The 27,673-nt window shown below is 46.0% G+C and overlaps 1 protein-coding gene across 3 annotated transcripts in view; it reads left to right on the forward strand.

The window, feature by feature from the left end:
- GBA2 (glucosylceramidase beta 2) overlaps window positions 1-27,673 on the forward strand; it is a 167,649-nt gene that overhangs the window by 130,625 nt on the left and 9,351 nt on the right. For all 3 annotated transcript variants that reach the window (XM_069205700.1, XM_069205699.1, XM_069205701.1), the window contains 4 exons: window positions 823-974; window positions 3,016-3,122; window positions 18,502-18,644; window positions 19,908-20,023. In XM_069205700.1, coding sequence (XP_069061801.1) covers window positions 823-974; window positions 3,016-3,122; window positions 18,502-18,644; window positions 19,908-20,023 — 518 coding nt within the window. The remainder of the gene's footprint in view (window positions 1-822; window positions 975-3,015; window positions 3,123-18,501; window positions 18,645-19,907; window positions 20,024-27,673) is intronic.

Consider the following 27,673-nt stretch of genomic DNA (forward strand, 5'->3'; position numbering starts at 1 on the left):
CAGTTTTAGGAGGTTATTATCAGGTGCATGAACAAAGGTGGCAAAGGGAAGACCATCCCTGCAGTCAAGATCGAAACTGAAACATTGAGTAGAGAAGTCCTGGGAAAGATGTGGGCATCCTTAATAAGTGGCACAAAGCCAGAGCAAGTGACTTTAACCTTATTGTTATCAAAACGTGCTGGGATGTTTTTTCTTACCACAGTACAATTCCCCAGTACTTCATGAGGCTATGCTGGAAGGGAGAACAGTTGTAGTTCAAGGAGCAAAAATGTGGTGAAACTTACCATTGTCTTTCCAGCAAGCTCGGGCGCTTGAAAATACGATTGTGTTGCAATGGGAATTTGGCCACCTGCACCTGCGTCAACTGCTTCTGCATGCTAATGAAAGTTTGGTGTGTAGCTCTCTGGATCCACGCTCTGAAGCGGTCTTTGTGGGATGCATGTAGTGGAGTACTATAAGCCAGATTAAAAAAAGGGTGCAGGGTACCGTGAGGCGAGGCACACTGCACCATGCGGCTGTTGGAAAATGATTAATGTCGCAAGGCTATATTGAGTGTCTTCAGAGCTAAGCTGTAGAGAGAGTGAAGACTCTTATTTATGAGGTGTTCAGAAGTGAACCAAGACTTCTCTTCACTCGAAGCTTTACTCCAAGGAGCACTGGTTGGAGATCTCCACTGTGACCACACTTGGAGGCCTTCTGTCCAGACTTCGGGTATGCAGATCTTCCTGTTATATAAAAGCAGACAGATGCTAGCTAGGACTTACAATGGCTAGTTGGTTCACAGCAGAGCGGCTTGAGCATTGTGCCTATTTGTGTTTTCAGATGATGAGCCCTGGGAGAGACTGAACGCGTACCTGATCCATGACACAGCGAACTGGAGGGATCTGAACTTGAAGTTTGTTCTCCAGGTTTACAGAGATTACTACCTCACCAAGAATGAGACCTACCTGAGGGACATGTGGCCGGTCTGCCAGGTGAGTGATCGAAACAGACACTGGTAATTTCCTACCTGCCCTTGACATGCACGAGATTGGATCACTTATAGAAGTGTACACCAGATCATACATTCATTAAAGATATATACCAGATTCCTTCTGCATGCCTGTTCCAGGACACCCTGCTGTACTAATGACAGATTATGTGGTATAAAAAAGACATATTGTTCTACTGACAGTGGTAAGTACTTCTCTCTGCAGACATGCCATCTCTGAAGACATCTCTTCCCTCCTTGGCATGCCTGTAACTATGCAGTCATCTCTGAAGATGCTCTTCTTCCTGCAGTGCACCTGTCTGGTCTCTCTAATATATAGTGCTCTTCTCTCAGTAGATGGTCCCTTCATGTACATCCTCTTTAGGACATCCCTGCAGACCTCTGTTACTTGGACATATGCCTTTCTCTAAGCAGACTTGTTCTTGTCACGCTTGAAGGTGTATGCAGTATAGCACAAATCAACGAGTGATCCGTGTGTCCCACTCTACACCATAAAGGCACCTGTGGTGCCTGCTCAGATTAGCTTGTTTGTATCCATCTTTTCAATAAGTAATAATGCCAGTGATCTTGTTCACAATTCATACCGTAGATTTCAGACACTCATCGCTCAGTGCCGCTCATGGTGTGGTCCTTCAGCAGGTTGTGGATTATATCTAGATGAGTTTATGCTGTACAATGGGACACGCCGATCACTAGTTGATTTGTGGTATACGTCATTGACCACTTAGGATCCCAGGCTGAAGGGGATCCAATCAAACTAGCACACTGATCAGGATAATCTCCGATCAGAATTGTTGTTGTTGTTCTTATAATTTTCACAGAGTACAAACACCAGTGTGGTCCCAATGCTAATAACAGCAATATCAGAGAAGCGAAATCACCACACTTTGAATGACTTGAAATGGGTTCATTGGAAAATATAAAAGCCCCACTTACGTGCTTTTACAGTAATCTAGTTGTGACAAGCCTAAGGCAGATTCTACTTTCAAGTGATTTTCTTGGAGTTTGAATGGTGGAAAATCTCTAAGCATGTGCTAGGCTAAAAGCAGGTAAAAACGACTGGCTTATCTTGTGTGGAAAGGGAGCAGTCCATATTGATGGTGATACCCCGTATCTTAGCTTTGCCGGTGGCCACTGAAGAGGGTCCTAGTTTCATGAACCACAAAGTGTTACTTCCTCGTGTGATTCCCCCCCCCCCCCCCCCCCAAAAAAGCAGAAGATCTGCATTGAGTTTCACCAAAGTGAAATTTATCTCTCTTTTGCGATTAGCTGTCTTTCATTCTGAATACTTCTGGTCTGATCTGATGGTGATGTGACTGTCACCACATACCTTGGGCTAAAACTGTTCTTCTATGCTGATCAGCAGAGACAGTGATAAACATTGGGGAACCCTTCAACCAATTGCGCCTTCACTGAGAGGCATGGTACAAGGGTCGGAAGATGAGCACTGTTAGACAGAAAGGGCTGAAAATAATCTAGGATCGTCTTCTGCAAACCAATCTCCCTGAAATGGTCAGTCAAGATGATGTGATCAACTTTATCAAAATTGGCCCATGGTTCTAGCAGCATTCAAGGTGCAGTTATATCCTTCGTTTTGAAACAGGCAAATTTCCGTAATAGCAAGAAGGGCAGTGTTCTCTGTGTCTAAGCAGCCATTTAATTAATATCAGTTTTAAAAGTATCGCTCTTCCGCTCAACACCCTACTCATGTCATCTCATTGTAACACTTTCTATATGTCCTTCATGACGGCCTTGAAGGTTTTCCTGCTCTGTTTTTTAACCTTTCTGGTGATCTTTGCATACACTTCCCTACTTAAGCAGACATGTCCTTCCATCTCTGTACCCATCATGTCCCTCTTTCTTCCTGCACGCGTCTGATGTCTTTCCATACAGTTATATGTTTTATTAGAACGGTCCTGTATATCCTCATTAGAGGATTCCATGTTCCTTTGTGGGCTTTGTTGATGGCTTGTTCACATATACCTTTCCCTGTACTGATAACAATATCCTTATGTTGATCGCAGGCTGTGATGGATTCAGAGCAGAAGTTTGACACTGATGGGGATGGTCTGATTGAGAACTCGGGCTCAGCTGATCAGACGTACGACGGATGGATGGTGACAGGACCAAGGTGAGCTATGCGAAGCCGAGAGGACCACATGAAGCATTATTCATCACTGTACTCAGATGAAGATTTGGGATTTAAGATAAGTGGGAGGTGTCTTCTGTAGCACCTAAAAGATGATGCAACATCAGTAAGGCACAATTCTGATTTAGCTTTTATTTCCTTGATAATTTTACACCTTGGAAGGATGGCATTGAGTGCAAGCATTGTGATTGAAACCTGTGACCGTCCGAGGCTATGCACAGATTTCTGTTGTATTGTACTTAGGCCACTTAGCTACGATTCGAGCTATGAGCAAGAGACCTCTGGATTTAGATCATATTCTGCTGAACATGCTGAAGGTTTGGCCTATCCTTGATTGAGCCACGTGGAGCCAGGCAGGTGAGACTGAAGTGTATGGTAAGATTTTGTAGATGTGTAGGAGGGTCCTCTTAATGCTTAATGCCAATTATTATTTTTTGTTGCTGCGTTTTTGAGTTTGTCATTCCTTTGCTGCTGCTTCCCTTTTCTTAATTGTGCTATTGCTTTGTTTTGTTTATTACCTCTTGGTTTAATGGTTCTTGTCCACTTTGTTTGAATGTTGTTAGCCCTTGTTTTAAGTACTGATGCCAGGTTCTCTCAAGCTAGTCTTTACTTTCGCACTTTCACGCTATTACCTTGCACTGGTCCATTAAATCCTCAGCACTGAAACACCATCCTCAAAACCGTACAGAAAATGTTAATCGTTTCACCTGTGTTCCCAGTTATGCTACACGTCTGTCTGAACATAACCTTTACAGCTGATATGTGGCACAGTCCTGGCTAATAGCATGAGGTGTGTAGAAGCCTGTTGTACAGTATGGATCTTTCATAGATTCACATGCTTGAATCATCCCCGGTGTCGAGGTGGGAGTCCCATGGTACCTTTTAATCTAGCAGTAGGTGAACTACTCTAGTCACTGATATACCCTATCTATGTTCTTTTTTTTTTTTTTAAGAACCAAACTTAAACTCTCAACCAATCAGGCGACAGCCCCCTCTAGAACACTCCCAACAGAGGCTGTTTCCCTCAGATTTTCTACTGCATGTCGTGTGAAGGTAGTCTCTCTGAGCGCTGCTCAATTACAACTCTTTCTCAGTGAACTGACAAGATAAATCTTCAGATTACCCTGGACATTATGTCCCAACCAACCAAAAAAGGACTTTTCAGAACCTGTGACACCTGTGGAAATTAAAGACTTCATATTGATGAGCTACACAAGAGGCCTATATATTGTCTACATCCGAATCACAGGTTAAGGGATTGTAAAATCTGTTGCACCTTTACTCATAAAACTCTTAAGGCCAGAGAAGGCAGACCATTACTATGGCTGCAAAAACAAAAAGCGAAGGACTGCCCTTCTTCTGATGAGAGTGAGGCTTCTTCACAGGGCTCTCATTCTCTAAAAAGGCCTAAACCTAATGAGAAACGCACCTCAGAATGACCATAAAAGGCACTTAAAAATCTAAACATCTTTCACCGGGGCAGGAGAAATGCCATGAAGATCATCCATCATCTTCATAAAGTCAACCCAAGGCCTTAGAAAACGTTCATTCAGAGCCTGCTACTCCATCTATGAAGAAAGCACCCTCCAAAATGCTTCACAGTCCTTACCATCGAAAACAAAAATGAAGAAATCCCCTTTGGAGTCTGAAAAAAGGGCCTCGAGGACAAGAGCACCGTTGATGAAATACTCGTTGACGACTGCATCCACGATGAGTATGACAGCCACATCGACATTTACCATTGTGGTGTCTCCGATGATTGTTATGTCATCACTGCTGTCATCAACAATAATTTTGGCTAGAATATACAGGAGTGCGCCGTCGACGAAGGAATTAGCGACGTTGGACCATCAGCAATAGACCTGCCGACGGCAGACCCATCGATGAGGGACCCGTCAACGATAGACCAGTCGACGACACCATTGCTGACACCACCGACACTCCCGTCAATGACATCCTTACCATTGACGAAAAAAACACAGAAGGAAAGTCAAGAGAAAACCACATGTTCGATGGCATCTGTCGCTGTAGATACGCATGTTTTGCATAGCTCGCCATCTGTTGTTGGGCCGGAGTGTTACAAGTTGTTTTTCTTCGAAGAAGTCTTTCGAGTCACGGGACCGAGTGACTCCTCCTTTTGTCTCCATTGCGCATGGGCGTCGACTCCATCTTCGATTGTTTTTTTTCCCGCCATCGGGTTCGGACGTGTTCCTGTCGCTCCGAGTTTCGGAACGGAAAGATAGCTAATTTCGGAAGATTTTCGTCGGTATTGTTGCGTTCGGGATCGGCGTAGTTAGATTCAACACCGCGTCTAAGATCGAAGAGCTCCGGTGCCCTTCGGGGTAATTTTTTCGATCCCCCGTCGGGGCCTGGTCGGCCCGACCGCGTGCAGAAGAACGCCGATGGAACGGACCCCGTTCTGTTTCTGTCCCAAATGCCACAATAAATACCCCTATACAGACCAACACTTGGTCTGCAACCTGTGCCTGTCACCTGAGCACAGTGAAGACACCTGCGAGGCCTGTCGTGCGTTCCGGTCCCGAAAAACACTCCGAGACCGTCGAGCCAGAAGACTTCAGATGGCGTCCGCGCCGACAGCCCACCGGGAGTTCGAGGAACAAGAAGAGGAGGTAACCTTTTCGATCCAAGAATCGGACTCCGAAGGATTCGACGATACACAAACCGTGAGTAAGACGTCGAAAACCACTCAGAAGAAGATTTACAAGGCCCAGGGGACCCCACTGCCACCAGGCCATGGCTCGACCCATAAATTCGGTGACCGACCGTCGGCACCGAAAAAGGCCCAAACAGTGCCGAGATCGTCCTACTCCGGTCGAGACACTGGCACGCAGCCTTCTCGGGACCGAGAAAGTGCTGGAGACAAGCATCGACACCGAGATACCGGTGTAGACACGGCTCGACGCCGAGACAGCGGCACCGAAGAAGATCGACGCCGAGAGGTTTCGGCCCCGAAAAAGAAAAAAGTCACCTCGGAGCCGAAAAGAGATGCAGACAGGGTTTCGGTGCCAAAACAAACTGCAACCGACCCAGTTTCAGGCTCTTATACAGAAGAGCACTCGCTAACCTCCCAAATGCAAAAGCATAGGTTTGAGGAAGAGCTACACTCAACTGATGTAGACCATACGCAAAAGCGTATTTTCATACAGCAGGGGACAGGAAAAATAAGCACCCTTCCCCCTATTAGAAGAAAGAGAAGATTGGAGTTCCAAACTGAACAAACACCACAAACAAAAGTGGTGAAAAAAGTTACCCCACCACCCTCTCCTCCACCTGTGATTAACGTCTCACCAGCACAAACTCCATCACATTCCCCAGCTCACACCACTATGAGCCAGGGTGACCAAGATCAAGACGCATGGGACTTATACGACGCCCCAGTGTCAGATAACAGTCCGGAGGCATACCCTACGAAGCCATCTCCACCAGAGGACAGCACTGCGTATTCTCAAGTGGTGGCTAGAGCAGCACAATTTCACAATGTAAGCCTCCACTCAGAACAGATCGAGGATGACTTTTTATTCAACACACTCTCCTCCACCCACAGCTCCTATCAAAGCCTGCCTATGCTCCCTGGTATGCTCCGGCACGCAAAGGAAATCTTTAAGGAGCCGGTCAAAAGTAGGGCAATCACACCAAGAGTGGAAAAAAAGTATAAGGCGCCTCCTACAGACCCGGCTTTCATCACTACACAGCTGCCACCAGACTCTGTCGTTGTAGGAGCAGCTAGGAAAAGGGCCAACTCCCACACATCTGGAGATGCACCACCCCCAGATAAAGAAAGCCGCAAGTTCGATGCAGCTGGTAAGAGAGTCGCAGCACAAGCTGCAAACCAGTGGCGCATCGCTAACTCCCAGGCACTACTTGCGCGCTATGACAGAGCCCATTGGGATGAGATGCAACATCTCATTGACCATCTGCCCAAGGACCTACAAAATAGGGCAAAACAAGTGGTTGAGGAGGGACAGACCATTTCCAACAACCAAATCCGCTCCTCCATGGACGCTGCAGATACAGCTGCACGGACAATTAATACATCTGTAACTATCAGAAGGCATGCATGGCTCCGAACGTCTGGATTTAAACCGGAGATTCAGCAAGCAGTTCTCAATATGCCTTTTAACGAAAAAGAACTGTTCGGTCCAGAAGTGGACACAGCGATTGAGAAACTCAAAAAAGACACGGGCACTGCTAAAGCCATGGGCGCACTCTACTCCCCGCAGAGCAGAGGGAATTACAGCACATTCCGTAAAACACCCTTTAGAGGGGGGTTTCGGGGTCAGAGCACACAAGCCAGCACCTCACAGGCAACACCGTCCAGTTACCAGGGACAGTACAGAGGAGGTTTTCGGGGACAATATAGAGGAGGGCAATTCCCTAGGAATAGAGGAAAATTTCAAAGCCCCAAAACCCCTACTACTAAGCAGTGACTCACATGTCACTCATCCCCTCCACACAACACCAGTGGGGGGAAGAATAAGTCATTATTACAAAGCATGGGAGGAAATCACTACAGACACTTGGGTTCTAGCAATTATCCAACATGGTTATTGCATAGAATTTCTACAATTCCCTCCAAACATACCACCAAAAGCACAAAATTTGACAAAACATCATTCCAATCTCCTGGAGATAGAAGTGCAGGCACTATTGCAAAAGAATGCAATCGAATTAGTGCCAAACACACAAATAAACACAGGAGTTTACTCACTGTACTTTCTGATACCAAAGAAGGACAAAACGCTGAGACCAATCCTAGACCTCAGAATAGTGAACACATTCATCAAATCAGACCATTTTCACATGGTCACACTACAAGAAGTATTACCATTGCTAAAACTACACGACTACATGTCAACTTTAGACCTCAAGGACGCGTATTTCCATATACCAATACACCCATCGCACAGGAAATACCTAAGGTTTGTATTCAAAGGAATACATTACCAATTCAAGGTACTGCCTTTCGGATTAACAACCGCACCAAGAGTCTTTACCAAATTTCTAGCGGTAGTCGCTGCACACATCAGAAGGCAGCAAATACATGTGTTCCCATATCTAGACGACTGGCTAATCAAGGCCCATTCGTTAATAGAGTGCTCAAATCACACAAATCAGATCATACAAACCCTCTTCAAACTAGGGTTCACCGTCAACTTCACAAAATCCAACATTCTGCCGTGCAAGGTACAACAATACCTAGGAGCCATAATAGACACAACAAAAGGAGTAGCCACTCCAAGTCCCCAAAGAATTCAAAATGTCAACACCATCATACAACGCGTGTATCCAACACAAAAGATACAAGCAAAGATGGTATTACAACTCCTAGGCATAATGTCTTCATGCATAGCCATTGTCCCAAACGCAAGACTGCACATGAGGCCCTTACAACAGTGCCTAGTATCACAGTGGTCTCAAGCACAGGGTCATCTTCTAGATCTGGTGTTAATAGACCGCCAAACTTACCTCTCGCTTCTGTGGTGGAACAACATAAATTTAAACAAAGGGCGGCCTTTCCAAGACCCAGTGCCACAATACGTAATAACAACAGATGCTTCCATGACAGGGTGGGGAGCACACCTCGATCAACACAGCATACAAGGACAATGGAACGTACATCAAACAAAACTGCATATAAATCACCTAGAACTTCTAGCAGTTTTTCAAGCACTAAAAGCTTTCCAACCAATAATAGTTCACAAATACATTCTCGTCAAGACAGACAACATGACAACAATGTATTATCTAAACAAGCAAGGGGGGACGCACTCCACGCAGTTAAGCCTGCTAGCACAAAAAATTTGGCGTTGGGCAATTCACAACCAAATTCGCCTAATAGCACAATTTATACCAGGGATCCAAAATCAACTCGCAGACAATCTCTCTCGAGATCACCAACAGGTCCACGAATGGGAAATTCACCCCCAAATTCTGAACACCTATTTCAAACTCTGGGGAACACCTCAGATAGACTTGTTTGCGACGAAGGAGAATGCAAAATGCCAAAACTTCGCATCCAGATACCCACACAAACAGTCCCAAGGCAATGCCCTATGGATGAACTGGTCAGGGATATTTGCTTACGCTTTTCCTCCTCTCCCTCTCCTTCCTTACCTGGTAAACAAACTCAGTCAAAACAAACTCAAACTCATATTAATAGCACCAACTTGGGCAAGGCAACCCTGGTAAACAACGCTGCTAGACCTATCAGTAGTACCCTGCATCAAATTGCCCAACAGGCCAGATCTGTTGACACAACACAACCAAAAGATCAGACACCCAGATCCAGCATCGCTGAATCTAGCAATCTGGCTCCTGAAATCCTAGAATTTGGGCACTTACAACTTACCCAAGAATGTATGGAAGTCATAAAGCAAGCCAGAAGGCCATCCACCAGGCACTGCTATGCAAGTAAATGGAAGAGGTTTGTTTGCTACTGCCATATTAATCAAATACAACCATTACACACAACTCCAGAACATGTAGTGGGTTACTTGCTTCACTTACAAAAATCTAACCTGGCTTTCTCTTCCATTAAAATACACCTTGCAGCAATATCTGCATACCTGCAGACTACCTATTCAACTTCCCTATATAAGATACCAGTCATTAAAGCATTCATGGAGGGCCTTAGGAGAATTATACCACCAAGAACACCACCTGTTCCTTCATGGAACCTAAATGTTGTCCTAACTAGACTTATGGGTCCACCTTTTGAACCCATGCACTCCTGCGAAATACAGTTCCTAACCTGGAAGGTTGCATTTCTCATCGCCATTACTTCCCTAAGAAGAGTAAGCGAGATTCAGGCGTTTACAATACAAGAACCTTTTATACAACTACACAAGAATAAGGTTGTCCTAAGGACTAATCCTAAATTTTTGCCAAAGGTTATTTCACCGTTCCATCTAAATCAAACAGTGGAACTTCCAGTGTTCTTTCCACAGCCAGATACCGTAGCTGAAAGGGCACTACATACATTAGATGTCAAAAGAGCATTAATGTATTACATTGACAGAACAAAGAACATCAGAAAGACTAAACAACTATTTATTGCATTTCAAAAACCTCATGCAGGAAACCCAATATCAAAACAAGGTATAGCCAGATGGATAGTTAAATGCATCCAAATCTGCTACCTTAAAGCTAAACGACAGCTGCCCATTACACCAAGGGCACACTCAACCAGAAAGAAAGGTGCTACCATGGCCTTTCTAGGAAACATCCCAATGCAAGAAATATGTAAGGCAGCCACATGGTCTACGCCTCACACATTCACCAAGCACTACTGTGTAGACGTGTTATCCGCACAACAAGCCACAGTAGGTCAAGCCGTATTAAGAACATTATTTCAAACTACTTCAACTCCTACAGGCTGAGCCACCGCTTTTGGGGGGATAACTGCTTACTAGTCTATGCAAAACATGCGTATCTACAGCGACAGATGCCATCGAACGGAAAATGTCACTTACCCAGTGTACATCTGTTCGTGGCATCAGTCGCTGTAGATTCGCATGTGCCCACCCACCTCCCCGGGAGCCTGTAGCAGTTTGGAAGTTACCTTCAACTATTTGTATATGTATCATCTCAACCTTAAATAGGTACATACTTAGTCACTCCATTGCATGGGCACTATTACTACAATTCAACTCCTACCTCACCCTCTGCGGGGAAAAACAATCGAAGATGGAGTCGACGCCCATGCGCAATGGAGACAAAAGGAGGAGTCACTCGGTCCCGTGACTCGAAAGACTTCTTCGAAGAAAAACAACTTGTAACACTCCGGCCCAACACCAGATGGCGAGCTATGCAAAACATGCGAATCTACAGCGACTGATGCCACGAACAGATGTACACTGGGTAAGTGACATTTTCATTCTGCCACTTTCTTTGATTCCAGTAAAGAAAAAGTAATCTGTGATATTACCCATACATACTTCCCCCAATCAAGGTGTTACCATATTCTCCTCAACACCTCTTGGATGACGATGATGACGACTATTCTCAGGACTAAGGTCCCTTTGGTGGGGCTAGCAGTCCATCCCAACTTCATGTCAAATGTCGTGATTTGGATGACGATCAATACCAAGATGACTACTACTCTGCGAGAGACCAAGCAGAGCCTTTTCAATCGGAATATTTTGATCAAGATCCCTCAATAACAATGCCAATGCATTTGGTGACAAACCTACAAAACATGTTACAGGATTATTATAGAAGATTTACTCCCTCAGCTCCTGCAACACCTATTAGATAACCTTATAGGCCGGAAACAGTACCTCAAACACCTATCTCAGTTCCGCCGAGAGTTCCACTCATACCGGATGTGAATATATATTGGCTATTTTTCTAAAACTGGTGTGGTGTCCTTTTGTAGTGTTTTCACTTATTACTGTGTGTTATGTACCAATGCTTTAGACATTGCTTCTGAGATAAGCCTGACTGCTCTTGCCAAGCTACCAGTGTGTGAGCAGGGGTTATCTGAGTGGGTATCTCCCTTATCCTGAATAAAGTGAGGGTCCCTACTTGGACAGGGTTCAAACCGACTGCCAACTAGAGACCCCATTTCTAACACAATAAAATATTTTGCAGCATTCATATTTTAGATTGTCATTAAAAAAACAGTGCACAGTACAAACGTACAGCATATTCAAATGTGAAGCAATATAATAATGAATTGTCAAAATTCTTAATGGTGTGGCCTGTATACGGGGCATGGCACGGGTGCTGTGGAGAGACTCTCAAAACACAAGTTGGTTCTGAGTTAACAAGGAAGCATACATTTTCCTTGTGAGAATCTGTTAAATTAGAATGTTTTGAGTTCAGCCTTAAACATGTTGGTAGTTTGTGGTTTAATAATGGACCGGGTCAGGAAGTTCTGGAGTTTTTTCAGCAGCTCTGGAGAAGGCCTCCTTCAGTGTCCAGTGCTTCAAAAGCCCTAGAAATTCCAAATGCAGTCCTGTTACCTCTGAATAAGCACTAGCCTCAGGAGAGAAGTTTAAATTCAAGACATTTTGGTGTGTTCATGTGGACTGCTTTCTAAGTGATTCTTGCAAGTTTAAATTTGCAATTTGCTTCAAGTGGAATCCTTTGGAGTTCCTGTATTGCAAGGACTGAAGGATTGATAGCTAGGCCTGGCATCTAAATGGGCAGCAGCTCTAAAGAATACCTTTAAGTGACTTAGGGAAGCCGGTTGGCAAGCCATTGCCCTAGTGTGTTTTACTTAAGACCAGTGCTAGGCCTACGGTCTGTAGGTCTTACTTTCCAGGACATGGTTTCCTTTTCCCGTCCATCTTCAGGTGATGTTCTGTTATCTCAGCTGTATTATCTTTGTGTTTGTCATTACACACATATAACATTTTAAGGGAGGTAATGCCTTTAGTAGTGAGGAGTTTTTCTGTCTGGAGATTACAGTGTAAACTGAGATTGGTAGGAGTCCAGGCTTAGCTTGTAACATGTCATTAAGAAATGGGTTTTGTTGAGACATTTTGGTAGGAAAAACACATTATCACAACTTCTGTTGTTACTGATGTGTCAGCGGACTGGTACTTGTTAATGACAAGGTCCTTTTCAATGGCTTCTAGTGTCGTCTTGTAAAGTTTGCACAAAAGGGGAAGAATGGCAGAACACAGGGGTAAGCCGCATAGCGTAGGGGCGTAGAGGCAACAGTATGGATTTAAATTTTAAGTCTAGACAGACATGACGACACCCATTTAAGGACTGTCCGTCTCATATTCGTATCCAGGATTATCCTAAGATCAATGGCGTCAAGTGCTGCGGAGAGGTCGAGTTGAATGAGGAGACAGGACTTCCCAGTATCTAGGGCGGTAAGGGTAGTGTTCTGCACCTGGAGGGAGGCCTGGAAAGCTGATTGAAAATCAATCTGTAATTTGTTTTCTGATTTGTGGTTTTTCATTTGTCCGCCCCATATTTTTTATAAGGCATTTTGTCTTGAAACTGGAGCCTGGTGATAAGAGAAGTTTCACATGACTAACTTCTTAAGAGTCTGGTTCGATGCCTTGATTCTGGAAGGCATTGATGCTGTACAACCGTAATTCTGTTTGTTTTGGGCTGATTATATTTTAGCTCAAGGGACTGGGATGATGGGATTATGGATGATGGTTTCATATACCTTATTTCTTTACTTCCTCGGTCTACGGTTTGGAACGATGCTCTTACTTTCTTACTTTATGTTGTGGCCTTGAGACATATTCAGTAGTATCTCTGATATTAAGGATCTTTTTATTGATCAGCTAGCCAGTTTGATGCAAATGACTGTTGATTGTGTGACATATGTAGTTAGCTACACCATATAATTCATGACCAGACTGAATTTAGTTATATTTTAGTTTTGTTTTGGTCTTAATTGATTTGATTAATTTAGGTGCCACAAAAATTGATTTTGACCTTATTTATATTGTTTTGTAGGATCTTCTTCCCAGGTAAAGGGAACAACAATTGTTTAGAGTGTTTTTTTTTGCCATTTCCTTTCAGAAAGCTGGATTTCCTTTCTTGAGTTATTCTAAAAACATTGTGCTGAAAGTGTTACAATGATGACATCTCAGATTAACGTAGAACTAGGGCAGATATATCTGTCATTGGAACAGGACAGAGTCCTCTGCTCTTTTCCAAGTGAGTCAATGCTTTATTTCTTCGAGCCCTCTGTGCCTAATCCAGTTGTATCCCTTACTAGAAGAACCTGCGTGCCCTGGTCCAGCAGGTACGTGTATAATTCATTCCAAGAAACTCTTCTGCCCCCCCCCATTCCTCCTTGAGCTTTTTTGCTCCATCTGTTAGACCTGTCTGACCCCATTTCATCAAGCTTTCTGTGCCAATTTCACAGTGATGTTAAACTCAACCCTTTTTGCCTCAATGTGTCCTTCCTTTTGATGCCGCATTCTAGCAGGTAACTTAACACCCCCTTCCAGGAGACCCCTTGCAGGAGATCCATCTCAGATTCTGTCTAGTTATAGCCTTTTTGATCCTTTCCAAAAAATCCTTCTCTGCCCCTTCCTAAGAAATCCTGTTCTATTCCATTCCAGAATATCTATCTCTGCTCCATTCCTCCATCCCATCAGTCTGTCTGCGTCTGCGTCTGTCTGCCATCTCATTGGTACCCTCTCTCTCCTCCATCTCATTAGTCCTCTGTCTGCTCCATCCCATGGGTCCAGTCTGCTCTCTAACCTGTCGGCTTGTCTCGATCTTTAGCTCATCAGTCTGCCATCTATCCCACCGGTCCTGTCTGTCCTCCATTCCTTCAGACTGGTCTTTCCTCCATCCCATCGGTCTGGTCTGTCTTCCATCCCATCGGTCTGGTCTGTCTTCCATCCCATCGGTCTGGTCTGTCTTCCATCCCATCGGTCTGGTCTGTCTTCCATCCCATCGGTCTGGTCTGTCTTCCATCCCATCGGTCTGGTCTGTCCTCCATCCCATCGGTCTGGTCTGTCCTCCATCCCATCGGTCTGGTCTGTCCTCCATCCCATCGGTCTGGTCTGTCCTCCATCCCATCGGTCTGGTCTGTCTTCCATCCCATCGGTCTGGTCTGTCTTCCATCCCATTTGTCTGGTCTGTCCTCCATCCCATCGGTCTGGTCTGTCCTCCATCCCATCGGTCTGGTCTGTCCTCCATCCCATCGGTCTGGTCTGTCCTCCATCCCATCGGTCTGGGCTGTCCTCCATCCCATCGGTCTGGTCTGTCCTCCATCCCATCGGTCTGGTCTGTCCTCCATCCCACCTATCCAGTTTGTCCTCAATAATATGGGTCCAGTCTATCCTTCTTTCCTGCAGTCCAGTCTGTGCTGTCTGTTCTCCATTCCACTGGTCCAGTTTGTCCTCCATCCCTCTAGTCTGGTCTCTTTTCCATCCCATTGGTCCTGTCTGTCCTCCGTCCCATTGGTCCTGTCTTGTCTATCCTCCGTCCCACCTTTCCTGCCTGTCCTCCGTCCCAACGTGTCCTCCATCCCACAGGTCCCGTCAGTCCTCCGTCCCAGCGGTCCTGTCTGTCCTCCGTCCCAGCGGTCCTGTCTGTCCTCCGTCCCAGCGGTCCTGTCTGTCCTCCGTCCCAGCGGTCCTGTCTGTCCTCCGTCCCAGCGGTCCTCTCTGTCCTCCGTCCCAGCGGTCCTCTCTGTCCTCCGTCCCATCTGTCCTGTCTGTTCCCCATCCCACTGGTCCAGTTTGTTCTCTGTCCCTCTAGTCTGGTCTCTTTTCCATCCCATTGGTCCAGTCTGTCCTCCATTTCATCGGTCTGGTCTCTCCACTGTCCCACCGGTTCTGTCTGTCCTCTGTAACGGTCCTGTCTGTCCTCCGTCCCACCGGTCCTGCCTGTCCTCCGTCCCACTGTGTCCTCCATCCCACCGGTCCTCTCTGTCCTCCGTCCCAGCGGTCCTCTCTGTCCTCTGTCCCACCGGTCCTGTCTGTCCTCCATCCCAGCGGCCCTCTCTCTCCTCACTACCACCGGTCCTGTCTGTCCTCCGTCCCACCGGTCCTGTCTGTCCTCCGTCCCACCGGTCCTGTCTGTCCTCCGTCCCACCGGTCCTGTCTGTCCTCCGTCCCACCGGTCCTGTCTGTCCTCCGTCCCACCGGTCCTGTCTGTCCTCCGTCCCACCGGCCCAGTCTCTCCTCCGTCCCGCCGGCCCAGTCTCTCCTCCGTCCCGCCGGCCCAGTCTCTCCTCCGTCCCACCGGCCCAGTCTCTCCTCCTTCCCACCGGCCCAGTCTCTCCTCCCTCCTACCGGTCCTGTCTCTCCTCCCTCCCACCGGTCCTGTCTCTCCTCCCTCCCACCGGTCCTGTCTCTCCTCCGTCCCAGCGGCCCAGTCTCTCCTCCGTCCCAGCGGCCCAGTCTCTCCTCCGTCCCAGCAGCCCTGTCTGTCCTCCGTCCCACTGGTCATGTCTCTCCTCCATCCCACCAGTCCTCTCCTCCGTCCCATCTGTCCTGTCTCTCCTCCATCCCATTGGTCCAGTCTGTCCTCTATCCCACCGGTCCTATCTGTCCTCTGTCCCACCGGTCCTGTCTGTCCTCTGTCCCACCGGTCCTGTCTGTCCTCTGTCCCACCGGTCCTGTCTGTCCTCTGTCCCACCGGTCCTGTCTGTCCTCTATCCCACCGGTCCTATCTGTCCTCCATCCCACCGGTCCTGTCTGTCCTCCGTCCCACTGTGTCCTCCATCCCACCGGTCCTGTCTGTCCTCCATCCCACCAGCCCAGTCTCTCCTCCACCCCACCGGTCCTGTCTGTCCTCCACCCCACCGGTCCTGTCTGTCCTCCGTCCCACCGGTCCTGTCTGTCCTCCGTCCCACCGGTCCTGTCTGTCCTCCGTCCCACCGGTCCTGTCTGTCCTCCGTCCCACCGGTCCTGTCTGTCCTCCGTCCCACCGGTCCTGTCTGTCCTCCATCCCACCGGTCCTGTCCCTCCTCCATCCCACCGGTCCTGTCCCTCCTCCATCTCACCGGTCCTGTCCGTCCTTCATCTCACCGGTCCTGGCTCTCCTCCATCCCACCGGTCCTGGCTCTCCTCCATCCCACCGGTCCTGTCTCTCCTCCATCCCTCCGGTCCTGTCTCTCCTCCATCCCAGCGGTCCTGTCTGTCCTCCATTTCTTCAGTCCAGTCTCTCCTCCATGCCACCGGCCCAGTCTCTCCTCCATCCCACCGGTCCTGGCTCTCCTCCATCCCACCGGTCCTGTCTCTCCTCCATCCCACCGGTCCTGTCTGTCCTCCGTCCCACCGGTCCTGTCTGTCCTCCGTCCCACCGGTCCTGTCTGTCCTCCGTCCCAGCGGTCCAGTCTGTCCTCCGTCCCAGCGGTCCAGTCTGTCCTGCGTCCCAGCGGTCCTGTCTGTCCTGCGTCCCAGCGGTCCTGTCTGTCCTGCGTCCCAGCGGTCCTGTCTGTCCTGCGTCCCAGCGGTCCTGTCTGTCCTGCGTCCCAGCGGTCCTGTCTGTCCTGCGTCCCAGCGGTCCTGTCTGTCCTGCGTCCCAGCGGTCCTGTCTGTCCTGCGTCCCAGCGGTCCTGTCTGTCCTCCGTCCGTCCAGTCTCTCCTCCATCCCTCCAGTCCTGTCTGTCCTCCACCCCACCGGTCCAGTCTGTCCTCCACCCCACCTGTCCAGTCTGTCCTCCACCCCACCTGTCCAGTCTGTCCTCCACCCCACCTGTCCAGTCTGTCCTCCACCCCACCTGTCCAGTCTGTCCTCCAGCCCACCGGCCCAGTCTCTCCTCCGTCCCACCGGTGCAGTCTGTCCTGCATCCCACAGGTCCTATCCATCATCCATTCCTTCAGTCCAGTCTGTCCTCCAGCCCACCGGCCCAGTCTCTCCTCCATGCCACTGGTGCAGTCTGTCCTGCGTCCCACAGGTCATGTCCATCATCCATTCCTTCAGTCCAGTCTGTCCTCCATCCCACCAGCCCAGTCTCTCCTACAGCCCATCAGTCCAGTCTGTCCATTATCCCATCAGTTGTCCATCCCATATGCCCTCTATGTATTTCCTCCATCACATTGCTCCACTCTGCATGTTCTTCATCCCATCCCTTGCGTCCCCTGTGTCTTCCATCCCACCAGCCATGTGTGCATGGATACTGTAGTGCGGTGCCTGCGTACCTGCATGGCTGAGGCTTTCCCCTCCCTTAGTTCCAATCTGACCTCTCTGTTTTACTGGGATGCTTGCAGGACGCATCTCTCAGGCTTTCTTTGAGACTTGTAGATAAAGTGAGTTTTAAGTGCAGCTTTGGCACATGCAGGATTACTGTGCATGTGTCAGGGCCTGTCCTTTTTTTAATGGCATTGCTGGACAGTGCAGTCAAACCCTACAGCTACACCTTGGGTATCATTGGCATGCAGCACTCACCACCTCAGACCCTCACTTGGGCTCATACCATTGTGAATGGCTGCTGTCCACCTCAAACTAAAGCTGACAGGACTGAGTTAGTTGTGTATAATGTTAGAGCCCAGAGAACTCAGTTCTGTTGTCAGACAGGAAGAAACAAATGTAAACAACAGTGCAGTCTGATACAACTGAGAAGAGTTGCTTCTGGAGTGAAAATGTACAGCTTAGCCTGCTGCTTGTGCCAAGGACCTGGGATGAAAACCACCAACAGATGCGACTCTTGGGCCAAGCATTTGGAGTTTGAGGAGAATTGTGTTAGAAAATTCAAGAACTGTGTGCAGTACTGTCAGGGGTGTGCATTTTCTTTTAAGATTGGTGGATACTGTCTCTTTCCATGGAATATATAACTAACGTGCAGTGACTCCTTCCACGACTTTTGACCATTGATGCTGCGATCATTCAGGACCATGTGCGCAGTAGGCAGACGACATTCGCTGTGATGAGCTATAAGCCCTTTGTTCTATCTTTTCAGTGCATACTGTGGGGGCATGTGGCTCGCCTCTGTCTGCATGATGTGCAAGATGGCCGAAATCTTAAACGATGATGTGGTTCTTCACAAGTATTCCTGTATCCTGGAGAAGGGAAAGAGTGCATTTGAAAGGCTCCTGTGGAATGGTAGGTGTCTGTAAAACAAGAGTAAACATGCCATGCAGTGGACCCTGCCACCACCTAGGTGACGTTGCTTCCTGCCTTGAGAAGGAGCTCCTAATAGGTGTATGTGTCCCAACAAAAGTGTCCTTCACAAAATCATGGCTTGTCATTTCTATAGGAGTGACTTGGCATTGCAGGAGATCTGTATACCCATCCTGGATTTCTGCTTGCTGTAAATGAATATTTGGATACACATTTTTGTATTCAGTTGTTTGATACTAATACAAGTTGTACCTGTAACTGTGCACGTGTGAGTAAATGTATCCAACTGCTCCAAAATACACTTTTGGAGTTTGATTAAACATGTTGGTTAGTTTAGTAGCTGTTTTAAGATTGAATAGTTGTCAACTGATTTGTCAACAAATACGTCAACTTGTTTAGAAACATATATTTCACTTATTATAGGAGGTAATTTATCATCTAGGTTTGAGTCAGTACACCTGAAATGTCCGGTACTTTTATAGTGAATGCATCCCCTAGTTTTAGGTCCGTGCACCTGAAATGTCAGATCGCTTATAACACATTTATCCTCTAGTTTTGAGTCAGTACACCTGAAATGTCAGATGCTTTCATAGTGAATTTATCCTCAGGTTTTGAGTCAGTACACCTGAAATGTCAGATATTTTTATAGTCAATTTATCCACTAGTTTTGAGTCAGTGGCCCTGAAATGTCAGGTATTTTTATAGTGAATTAATCCTTGAGTTTAGAGTTAGTACACCTGAAATCTCAGGTGCTTTTATAGTGAATTTATCCTATCCTCTAGTTCGCTTGCCTATACAGTTGCACCATAGTTTGTCCAATGGTGCCGTTCATACTTCATATTCCCTCTTATATACCTGAATCTCTCGCAGCCTTTCTTTTGCATGTTATATCTACTTCACAATATCTTATTTTTTGTGCTCTCTGACTACTTTCTGACCTCTTTTCCCTCACTCTTCTTTCAGTGATTTGTCCATGCCTCTTACTGATTCTTTCTCCTAAAATTGTCCCTTTTCCTTTTTCTCCCTTCTATCCTGTTTTGCTTTTCTTCCCTATGATTTCCTCGTTTGTCTTTTCTCCCCTGCTTTGCTTTCTCTTTTTCACTCGGCTATTTGCTGTTACATTTTCTTTCCCCCTCTACGTTGCCCTCCTTTCCTCAACACCTAGCTTTATATTTCCTGCTTCACCTCTCCCGTTCAGTCATGTCTTTCATTGACTCTTCTTTTCCTCTATACATATATCAATAGGTAAATATTACAACTACGACAGCAGCAGAAGTGTGTACGCGAACAGTGTGATGTCAGACCAGTGCGCCGGCCAGTGGTTTCTGCGTGCCTCTGGTTTGGGAGAGGGACAGTATGAGGTGAGGATTTTTTATAGGTTTCTCCTAGCACCACCAAATAATTGACAATATTTACTCATTTGACTCATAATGTAAGACATAGTTCATGGTTGGGTAAAATGAAAATACCTACATATGACAAAGGGGCTTTCAAGAGTTGCCCTGCACACTGCCGCCCAGTCCCCCTCCCTCCTAACCAGGACCTACTTAATGGGGGCTGCAGCATGACCCCATTGAGTAGGTCCCAGGTCAGCTCTCCTCTGCTGCTGCAGTGCTGTCTCCTGCTAGCTGACTCACTCTCACTGCCTTCTACTCCTCCCCCCTGTTTTTCTGAGTGCTTTCTCCTGCTTTCTGCCTCGTTGGCACTGCTTTCTCCCACCTTTCCCTACGTTTTTCTGAGTGCTTTTGCCTGGTTAATGCATCATTTTCACTACTTTCTCCCTCCTTTCCATCCATTTTCAGAATACTTTTTCATGCTTTTTGCCTCCTATCTTTCTCTGTTGATTCCTTTTTTCCCCATTCCTGCTCCTATCTGCTGCCCGTTTTTCTCCTGCCTAGCCCCTCCTAGCGTCCCTCCCTCCTTCTACTACCTACTTAATGGAGGCCACAGCCTGGTTGCACCTCTGGTGTGCCAAAGGCAAGCTCGTCTGCGCCTGGGCCGTGTCCTGCAACAGGATCCCTGGATATCTTCCACCCCGAACATACACCGCTGCTGACCGCCGAGCCAAGGAGCCCAGACATACCAACAACCACCACTGCTGCTGCTCATCCCAGCGTACCACCAAAGGACTGTTCTGCTGCTGACACTACCGCCACACCGAAGCAACCAACGCACCTGACACATTGATCGAGACCACCGCAACACAACTCCAGTGCATCCTACTCAATGCACGTTAACTAGTTAAGCACGCCACTGAGGTCATCTCCTCTCTCACCCCGGATGTCATCTTCCTCACAGAAACCTGGCTCAACTCCCCCTATGTACCATAACTCGCCGAAGGCTACAAGATAACACACTGGGACCGAACCAACAAGCACGGGGCGGAATCGCCATCATCTACAGGGACACAATCCGCTGCACGACATCCCCTCATGACCTGACACCGGTAATGGAACGCCTCAATTTCTAATTCCACACAGACATAAAAAGTACCATCAAAGACACCTTGCCCACAGACCTCCAGGACCATGCCCCAGCTTCTGCGACAGCAGCCTGGAACTCATCGCATCCCAAGCAATTGACTCCAAGCACTACATATTCCTAAGGGACCTCAACTTCAACCTCAACAACCCCAGCAACTGAACTTCACAGACCACCTAGAAAGTTTCAGCAACATTGGCCACAAACAGCTAGTTTCTGACCATACTATCCCTTTTAGGAGGACTAAATGACATTTAGATAGGGATAACGATTGCTCTTTTGATTTTATTTTTAAATATAAGCATAAGCCGCCAAACGTCTAGGTCTTGATTCACTCTTTCTTTTTGCTTCCAGGTGTAATGACTGGTGTTATACACCGCCTCAAGACTTGCCACTGAGAAAGCCACATCTCTCCAGAGGCGTTGTGAGGCCTTAGGCCCGAGCGGTGTTCTCCTGAGTTGGGAATCTTCGTATCCGTTTGGTCAGCATCTTCTCGGGTTCTCGTTTCACTCCACTTTCCCCAGTCCAAATCTTCTCTGTCCTTCTGCTTGCGTCCTCTCGCTTCTGCGTCCTTCTCTTCTCTCCTGTGCTGCGGCCTCAGCAGCCTCCCTTAAAGATCTCGTCCACTTCTTCCTCTCTCAGTGGGAACAGTAGACTCTCTTCCTGGGTACTCCCTAGGAGGACATCATTTCTGGGTCCTCTGTGCAGGGTTCTGTCTGTAAGGGCAAGGCAGACTAGTTATGGGGTAGCCACCAGGCAAGATCCTTGTTCCCTACAGCCCCATCAAGGTCAGTTCCCTGATGTATCTCCAACCTAGATTGCTCTCACTCGGGGAAAAAAGGAAAAAGAAACGTGAAAGAAAGTCAGTATTACCCTGGGCACGTACTTCAAATTGATAGGGCTGCAAAGATAAGAACCATCTCAGTACTCATGGATTATTTTCCTTGTTTTGACTCAGCCATGTAAGAGGGGCATGGTTCGTGTACAGCCTAAATGGCTTTCCCTCTAGAGAATATCCTAACTTCTCAATAGCCCATTAAATAGCCAAACATTCATTTATATGATAGAATATCTTTGTTCTTGTGGGAAGAGCTTCCTGCTAATAAACAAGGAAACCTCTTCTCCCTTTTTGTTTACTTGGGAAAAGACTGCTCCTAATCCTATGTCTGATGCATCGTTTTGTAATATAAAGGTTTTATCAGTTTGGGGAGGCCTAAATAGTGCTTGTAGTTAAAAGTTGTTTCAGACAGTAAAAGATTTGTTGGAGGTCTAGTGACGGGTTTTGTATTGCTTTAAGTGATACGCCCTTCCTTACAAGATCAGTGAATGGGGGCGTCTTTTCTGAATACCGAGAGATAAACCTCCTGTTATACCCAAGTAGGAGCTATGAGGCCATCGCCTAGAACGTACCCTAAGTAATTGACCTGATTAAATATCACCCAAGATTTCTTGGCGTTTATATGTAAGTTAGCTTCTTTAAGGGCTGTCAGGACGTTTGTACAGTGTTGAAGATGCAGATCCCATGTAGGACTGAAAATTATGATATCATTTAAATAGGCAGAGGTATATGCCTGATGGGGTTCTAGGATGATATTCATAAGTCTCTGAAACGTAGCAGGGGCCCCATGTAACCCAAAAGTAAGAACTGTGAATTCATAGTGTTCGGAGGGAGTGGAATATGCTGTTTTTCCTGGTCTTGTTTTCTTAATGGCATCTGCCAGTAGCCCTTGGTAAGGTCTATTGTGGTTATATATTTAGCTTCCCCCATCGACTCTATCAATTCATCTATTCTAGCGAGGGGATAGACATCAAATTTAGAAATGCAATTGACATCTGGGGTCTATACAAAATCTAAGTGATCCATCTGGTTTCGGCACTAAAGCTATTGGGAATAATCAGTTGCTCTCGGAGGGTCTAATGACTCCCGGTTTTAGCATCATTTCTACCTCCTTTTGGATAGCCTCTCTCCGAGCCACTGGGATTCTGTATGGTTTCTGCTAAATCACATCCCCATCTGTGTATGCATACCATGTTCATCTAACGTGTTTTTTCTTGGAACATCACATAATAGGTGGGAAAATGGTTCTAGAGTAGCTTTAATTTCTTCCTGTTGGGATGTCACAGTTTCTCATTAATAGTCAAAAAAGTAAGGTGGAGGGATCCATCTCAAGTGTATGTACCATCTGGATCTCCTTTGGTGGCACTCCCAGCCATTTTTTAAAGTAAATTAACATGGTAATACATCTATCTCTTTCTCTCCATTTTCACCTTGTAGGTGACATCCCCTATTGTTTCTACTATTTTATGTGGTCCTTTTCATTTTTTGTGAACTTCTTTAATGAGATGGGTAACACAAGGACTCACTCACCTGTTTGAAACCTATGCAGTTTTTTCCCTTTATCATAATATCGCTTTAGTTTTTGTTGGTGTTTTTCTAGGTTAGAGTGAGCGAGTTCCCTTAACTTTCCTATTCGGGTTCTCAGTTGCATAGGATACTCCAAGAATGACTCTGTTTCCCCTTCAGTGTCCTTTTCCCAGAACGCTTTTGTCATTTCTGGCAGCCCCTACCATAAAGAAGATCAAAAGAGGATCACCCTCTGGAGTGTGTAATTTAATAAAATATCTACTTGTCCATGGGACAGGTTGTTTCTTAAATCTACTTGTCCTGTAAAAAAATCTACTTGTCCCTTTGGTGCCATGAAGTGCAGCGACAAATTATGGCTGCAATCCCATTATGTAAGAGCTCTGATAATAGTCAAGGCTACTACTATAGTAGGTCTTACATACTTGAAATTTCAATCCCTACTGTAGCATTTTCCTTATGTTTCCACCTTTCTACAGATTTACACACTGGAGCTGGAGTAAGCAGTAAGCAATAGTTCCAGGGCTGGTATGCCTCTGAGTCTGCAAACCAACTAACTTGCATGTTTTAAGGGTTTTCACCAACTCTTCTCTAATCTTTTCCCATAATGAGAAAGTTTGGAAATTTACTCCTGACAATGGCAGAAGTAGAAGGTTTTTTTAGGGTTGGGAAAAAAGTGGTTGGAGAGAAAGTGAACTTGTAAAAGCTCAGTAGATTTTCACATGAGCAAATCTACACATGCATATTTGTGCTAAAATACAGTTCACACATATTTTATAGGAGTACAAATTCTGGGTTTACTTCTGTAAGTTCTTGTTAATTCATGAAAGCCACTAATTCAAAGTGTGAATTTCTTTAAGAATTAGGTCCCTAATTAGGTCTGGTGTTAACAAAGACATTTTGTTTTTACTAAACTTCTATTTCTCTCTCGATCTATCGGCTGGCTTTACTGTGAGTAATCACATTCTTTTCCTCCACAAGGAGCATATTGGCACACAAAGTAGTTTTGTTCAGTGCCAGGAACTACTGTGGCAATCAGTAATGTAGAGAAACTGGAGGGGGGCCCTCTGCAAAGAACATGGAGGGCCCCCCTCCAGACTCACTCAGGGGAGGTGCTGTGCTTAGGGGTCCACCTGGAGGGGAGCTGCGGGCCTTTGTTACGCCACTGGTAACAATGTGTTCCTTTTGAGAACAAAAAAACGTTTTTTTTATTTTTGCCAGTGTTTGTTACATTGTTGAGGGCCTGGCACCTTCCACAACAATAATGTGTTACAAAAGTCATGTCAAAACAAGACATGCATTAACGAAACCAAAAGACACAAAAAAATGTTGGATTGGTTGGCTTTGGCAGTGCTTGTTCATTTTCATGCTTCCCATAATTTTTTTGAAAATGGTTACACTGATTTTCCATTAGGAATTTTTTTAGAAATATTAGCATGCATCAACAAATTTTACTAAATTACACTTAAAAAAAACAGCACCTAAAATTTCATAGTAGCTAAACGTTTTATGTCCTCCTTGCATTTTGTTTTCTGAACATTTTTATTTAGAAAGCAAAGAATCATCACTCTTGCTTACAAGCTTCTGCAAACATTTGCATCTAATCAGAGAGCATTCTGGGAGCGTTCTACTCATATTGTTAAACTTTTCAAACGTGTGCGCTTTTTTTTTTTGCTTTTTCTTTTTCTGGAACCACTGTTAGTAGTGCAATGTGACCTTAAAACGTTTATTTGCAGCGCTTACCCTAATAATGAAGACTTTTAATTAATGAACCATAAATACAAATTCGAGCAGCATTAACATATGGACACACATATTACCTCAACTGCAGACAGTTTCCTTCTCTGTAAATTGGAAGACAAAGGGTTTGTGCTGGGGGTTGGGCCTACTTCTCCCAAGGACAAAATAAACATGAAAACGTGTTGCCTCTGACCCCAAACAATATGTCTGGGGCGTCGGGCGATAGGAATTCTACATCCCTGCACCGTAGACTGCTTTGTACTTGACGAAGCGGGCAAAGGGCAGTAATTGGTCCCAGATTTTCCCTCCTGATGTTAGCATTTTTTTTTTAGAGTTAGTTTCAAAGTGCTGTTATATCTTTCTACTAGGCCATCCATTTGGGGATGATAGGCTGATGTTTTGATATGTTTCAGATTTAATTCTTTACAGACCTGTTTCATTAACTTGGACACAAATGGCATCCCTGGTCAGTTAATATTTCCTTGGGAAACCCTACTCTGCTAAACAGGTCAATTAATTTAGGAACAACAACCTTGGTGGTAGTTGATCATAAGGTAAATGCCTCACGGAATCTAGTTACATAGTCTACTATCACCAATATATATTGATAGCCACTGACAGACTGATAGGGGCACCTTTATGTCTATCCCTACTCGTTGAAAGGGCTTCCCAACGATGGGGAGGGGTCACAAAGGAGCCATAGGTGGTTAGTAGGCATTGTGTTTTGGCAGATTTCACATTCCTCACAGTATGTCATGGATTCCCAGCCAATAGAAGTAAGACAGAACATTTGCTGCTGTTTTCCAGTGTCACCTGCTAGTAAATGTGAATGGGGAAAAAACATGATCTGGTCACAGAAATCCTGGGGTACTAACAACTGAGGTTCCGCCCCTGCTTTTTTTATCCTATACAAAAGAGTCCTTTTTTTTTGTTTTTAACAACAAACTGTGGGAAAGTAGAAAGGGTTGAATCTCCTGCGGTCCGGGCGATGTGCCATGCATTTTGTAAGGACGGGTCATTCTCCTGGGCCTGTTTAAAGTTTTTATTGAAGGTCCATGACTCCGGTGTTAGGAAGACAGGATTTTTCTATGAATATTCTCTATTTTCCTGGAAAATAATTTCATAAAATCAGGATTATCAACCCCTACAATACGTTTTTCCGGGAGATTAGGCACTACTCCTACTGTAATGGTGCTTTCTTTTCCCTCTAAAGAGATCACCAAGATTTGTGCCACAGGGTATTGTTTAACATCTCCTTGCATACAGCGAATATAAACTGTTTGTTCAGGGTTTATCTGAGAAGAAAACACCAAGTGTTATCAAATTACAGACTGCTTCCATCCCAAGTCAAGGAGATCATCGACCCACTAGTTATTCAGTTTGAGACTTACGTAAAAGCAAGGCCCAAATTAATGGGTATACAGAATAGTTTTCAGGCATAGTTAACCTCCATCGGTCCCTCTCCTTGCTTTTTTGAGGGACAAAACCGGGCAGTGTGTCCCAACTCCCCAGATTGGCAGCATTGAGGGTCTCTATAAGGCATGGACTCCAGTCGGAAGGCTGCCTTTGCAGTCTTTTCCATAGTACCCCTTAGTCTTTTTCTCTACTTTTCCTTTTCTTCCCAAAGGCTGTACTCAATGTTCTTTCCCTCCCTCATGTAATGGGAATCACCGGTGAGCTCTAGCGAAGGTTGTGGTCATATCAATGGCCTGTTCTGCAGTGAGATTACTGTGTTGTTTTAGCCATTTCTGGGTTGCTATAGAAGAGCTTCTAGGTATTGCTCCAGATAGATTTTGCCCATGATCTCTTCCTTTCAACTCTCTCTGGTTTTAACCATTTATCAGCTGCATTCTTTAGTTTGAAAAATAATCTTTTGGGGTTATTGTGGTGGGGGCCGGGGGGAGCTTTCACTTATCTAAAGTGAATTCTATGCATTTCCGTGTCCATTCCTAAATGGTCCAGGGAAATAGCCTCTATTTCCTGAGAAGGTGAAGTTCCTTCATGGGTGGGTGCTTGGTATGCAGCTTTTGCCTCTCCCGAGAGCAACAGGGCCAAAAACAAAGGCCATTTGGTTCCGGGCCAGCCACATGCAATGGCTGCACATTCAAAATTTAATAAGGATGCGTCCGTATCTTCTCCTTGGATATACTTCTGTAGAACGTGTTGGGCCACCATGTGCGAGTGCCGGATAAACAAGAGGTAAGTTGTAACTGATCTTCTGCGACTTTATGTAAGCTTTCCACCTGGGCCTTTACTGCATTTCGGAAGGGGTCTTGGTGCGCTCTGGCGGCGGACATTTGCCTTTCTATGGCCCACTCCAGTCTCTTTTGGCCTTGGATTAGGCTCTGTACAACCACGTCCTTTTTGGTCTCAATGGACATTTGCCCACATTCTCCCCTACGGGCCCCACCACGTGTCAGTTTTAGCT

Source organism: Pleurodeles waltl, chromosome 1_2 (assembly GCF_031143425.1).
Source record: "Pleurodeles waltl isolate 20211129_DDA chromosome 1_2, aPleWal1.hap1.20221129, whole genome shotgun sequence".
NCBI classification, from domain to species: domain Eukaryota; kingdom Metazoa; phylum Chordata; class Amphibia; order Caudata; family Salamandridae; genus Pleurodeles; species Pleurodeles waltl.